Source organism: Morus notabilis, unplaced genomic scaffold, assembly GCF_000414095.1.
Source record: "Morus notabilis unplaced genomic scaffold, ASM41409v2 Scaffold936, whole genome shotgun sequence".
NCBI lineage: Eukaryota > Viridiplantae > Streptophyta > Magnoliopsida > Rosales > Moraceae > Morus > Morus notabilis.
This window is the reverse complement of record NW_010367904.1, coordinates 65,486-68,163: the sequence shown is the minus strand read 5'-3', so window position 1 is coordinate 68,163 and position 2,678 is coordinate 65,486. Positions and strand designations below refer to the sequence as shown.

Here is a 2,678-nt window from a genome sequence, read left to right as displayed (position 1 = left end):
TCGCGAGAAAAAAGCTTAGAATCAAAATCAAAGAGACAAGATGAGAGATAGAATGAGAGTGAGATGAGAAGTTGAGAGTGAATTGTTGTGTGGGATTTATGGTGAAATTAAGGGGTATTTATAGGGAATTTTTTGGGCCATTTTCGAATTGTTACCGTTGGGCCCTTCGCCCAACGGTCACATTTAGAACGGTCTGCGGGCCGTTTGGCGAACCTAGGCCGGGCCGAACAAGGGCCGAATCCGGGCTTGGGCCGAACTAGGCTTGGGCCGGGCTGCGGGCCTTCACGGGCTTGGGCTGCAGGCAGAGAAGCCGAGGCCTAGCCCTAGCCCCATTACACATGCCGGGCTGGCACGGCCCGTAACAGTAGCGTACCGGGCCGTGCCGAATCCGGCACTATTACGGGTTAGGCCGGGTCGTCCATGGAAGGCCCGGCCTATTTGACAACACTAAGTGGCTAGCACTTGATTGAGCATTAAGTTTTGGCAAAACATGGTAGATTTTCCATATGCAGGGTCTTTTGTCTTGTGCATTTAGTGTTGAGATTTAATGCTTTTCAATGTTTTATCTTATTCTCTATAGGGAAATAGGGAAAGAAAATCCATGGTTAGAGTTCGCCGAAGATCGTAACAATGAAATGGTGGAGCCTGTATTCCTTGAATTGCACGCCACTGCAGCGCTCTGCCTTCCTTCTGGTGAATGTATGTGTCCAGATGCAACCATATGCACTACATTAATGAGTGCACTTTACTCTTCAGTGAGTGAAGAAATTGTGACAGAGAGGCAACTCACGGTATGTTTTTTTTTCCTTCCAATACCGTCTAGTGTAGAAACTTACGAGACCAAGTATAAGACAGATATTCTACTAGTGTTACATAGGCACAAGCGGTCATGTTGAAACTTGAAACAGATAAAGAATGTTTGTTTTCTATGATGCTGTATCTTTGCCAGCCAACTCTCCTGAATGACTCTTTCATTACACTTTGCTTTACTTACTATAGAAAATTTCTTCCACCAGGTAAATGTTTCCATATCATCGGCGGATAATTACTGCATCGAGGTAGTGCTTCGTTGTTTGGCAGTGGCAGGTGATGGTCTTGGACCACGAGAGCTCAATGATGGTGGTATTCTTGGTACCATTACGGCTGCTGGCTTCAAAGGTTAGAAATTCCACATTTAATACACTCTACTGATGGTACATGTATTCAGAAATTAGTGTGAGAAAAATCAATATGACTAAATTAAATGATTTCTGATGCAGGCGAGCTTCCTCGATTCCAAGCAGGGGTTACAATGGAGATTTCTCGGTTAGATGCTTGGTTTTCAAGCAAAGATGGATCTTTAGAAGTCCCAGCAATGTATATTGTGCGGGGACTTTGCCGTAGGTGCTGCCTTCCGGAACTCATTCTTCGATCCATGCAGGTAAGCTTCTTTGGTCCATGCACTAAAATATAGTATTAATGTAGAAATTTTTGTCCTTTTTGTTTTTTTTGTAAGACTAAGTGGATGTTCTTTTTTTCTCTGTATTTGCACTTTTCATGTTGTCATGAATGTTCCGCATGCAGGTCTCGGTTTCTCTCATGGAGTCAGGCGTCACGCCTGAAATCCACGATGATTTGATTGAACTAGTTGGGAGCCCTGAAACAGGATATTTTCATTTGTTTAGTCAGCAACAGTTACAGGTAAATTTTTAAGTTTAGCTCATTTATTTGCAGAGAAACAATATATGAAACATTTGCTCTAGATTTCAACTATTTGTCTGAAGGAACATGTCATGGTTGGATTTTGCCTTTTACGTTTTCCTCTTGTATGAAATGTATATTCTTCATGCCTTCCACACGCGCGCGCGCGCACACACAAAAAAGAAAAAAAAAACACCCTTGCGGATGTATTTTTGTCTTGTCAAGGGCCTATTTCAGAATCATGAACTTAAGGCTCATTTGGTATATGAGTTCAAGCCAGTGATTTTGATTATGACTTTTAAAATTCAAATTTTTTGTGAACAAAACTACTGTAGTAGAATCAAAACTATGAGTTTTTAAATATATGAAGAACCCATATAACGTAGATTTTCAGAATCATGACTTTTAAAATTCAAATTTTTTGTGAACAAAACTACTGTAGTAGAATTAAAACTATGAGTTTTTAAATATATGAAGAACCCATATAACGTAGATTTTCAGAATCATAGAGTTCTGTGAGAAAATGAAACATCCTCTCAAGGCTTAAGCTTGTTTGATCGATAAAGGGTTTCTGCTTAGTTTCCCTGTCTTATTCCTCAGTAAATCTACATCTGAATATACTGATTTATCACATGAGTCTACCATTTCTAGGAATTTTTATTATTCGAGAGGGAATACTCAATATTCCAAATGGAGCATCAAGAGGAAGAACTTTCTTGATTATGTTGCTGCTAGAGACCGATGGTGAAGTTGTAAAGTTGTATGGCGGGTGGTTCTTTTTTTTTTTTCCTTGGTGTAAACTTCAAGTCTGTGACGTCTATTTTCTTGGGGATGGACGGTGAAGCAGTGTTCCCAAATTTGAACGGCTGAAATTTTATTTCTGATATATAATTTGTTAAGCTCTTAATCCAGTTCCCCTCGGGGGGGAAAAAAAAAAAATCTTAATTAAAGTCAAAGTGGTCCATCTGTAGTTTGTACTCACAATTTTCCTAGATAAC

The 2,678-nt window shown here is 40.0% G+C and overlaps 1 protein-coding gene across 1 annotated transcript in view; it reads left to right on the top strand.

Annotated features, from left to right (window-relative positions):
* LOC21391535 (nuclear pore complex protein NUP107) overlaps nt 1-2,678 on the top strand; it is a 20,692-nt gene extending 18,014 nt beyond the window's left edge. The window contains exons 18-22 of the mRNA XM_010113681.2: nt 589-791; nt 1,017-1,158; nt 1,260-1,420; nt 1,564-1,680; nt 2,332-2,678. Of these exons, the coding sequence (XP_010111983.2) occupies nt 589-791; nt 1,017-1,158; nt 1,260-1,420; nt 1,564-1,680; nt 2,332-2,400 (692 nt within the window). The 3' untranslated portion in view covers nt 2,401-2,678. The remainder of the gene's footprint in view (nt 1-588; nt 792-1,016; nt 1,159-1,259; nt 1,421-1,563; nt 1,681-2,331) is intronic.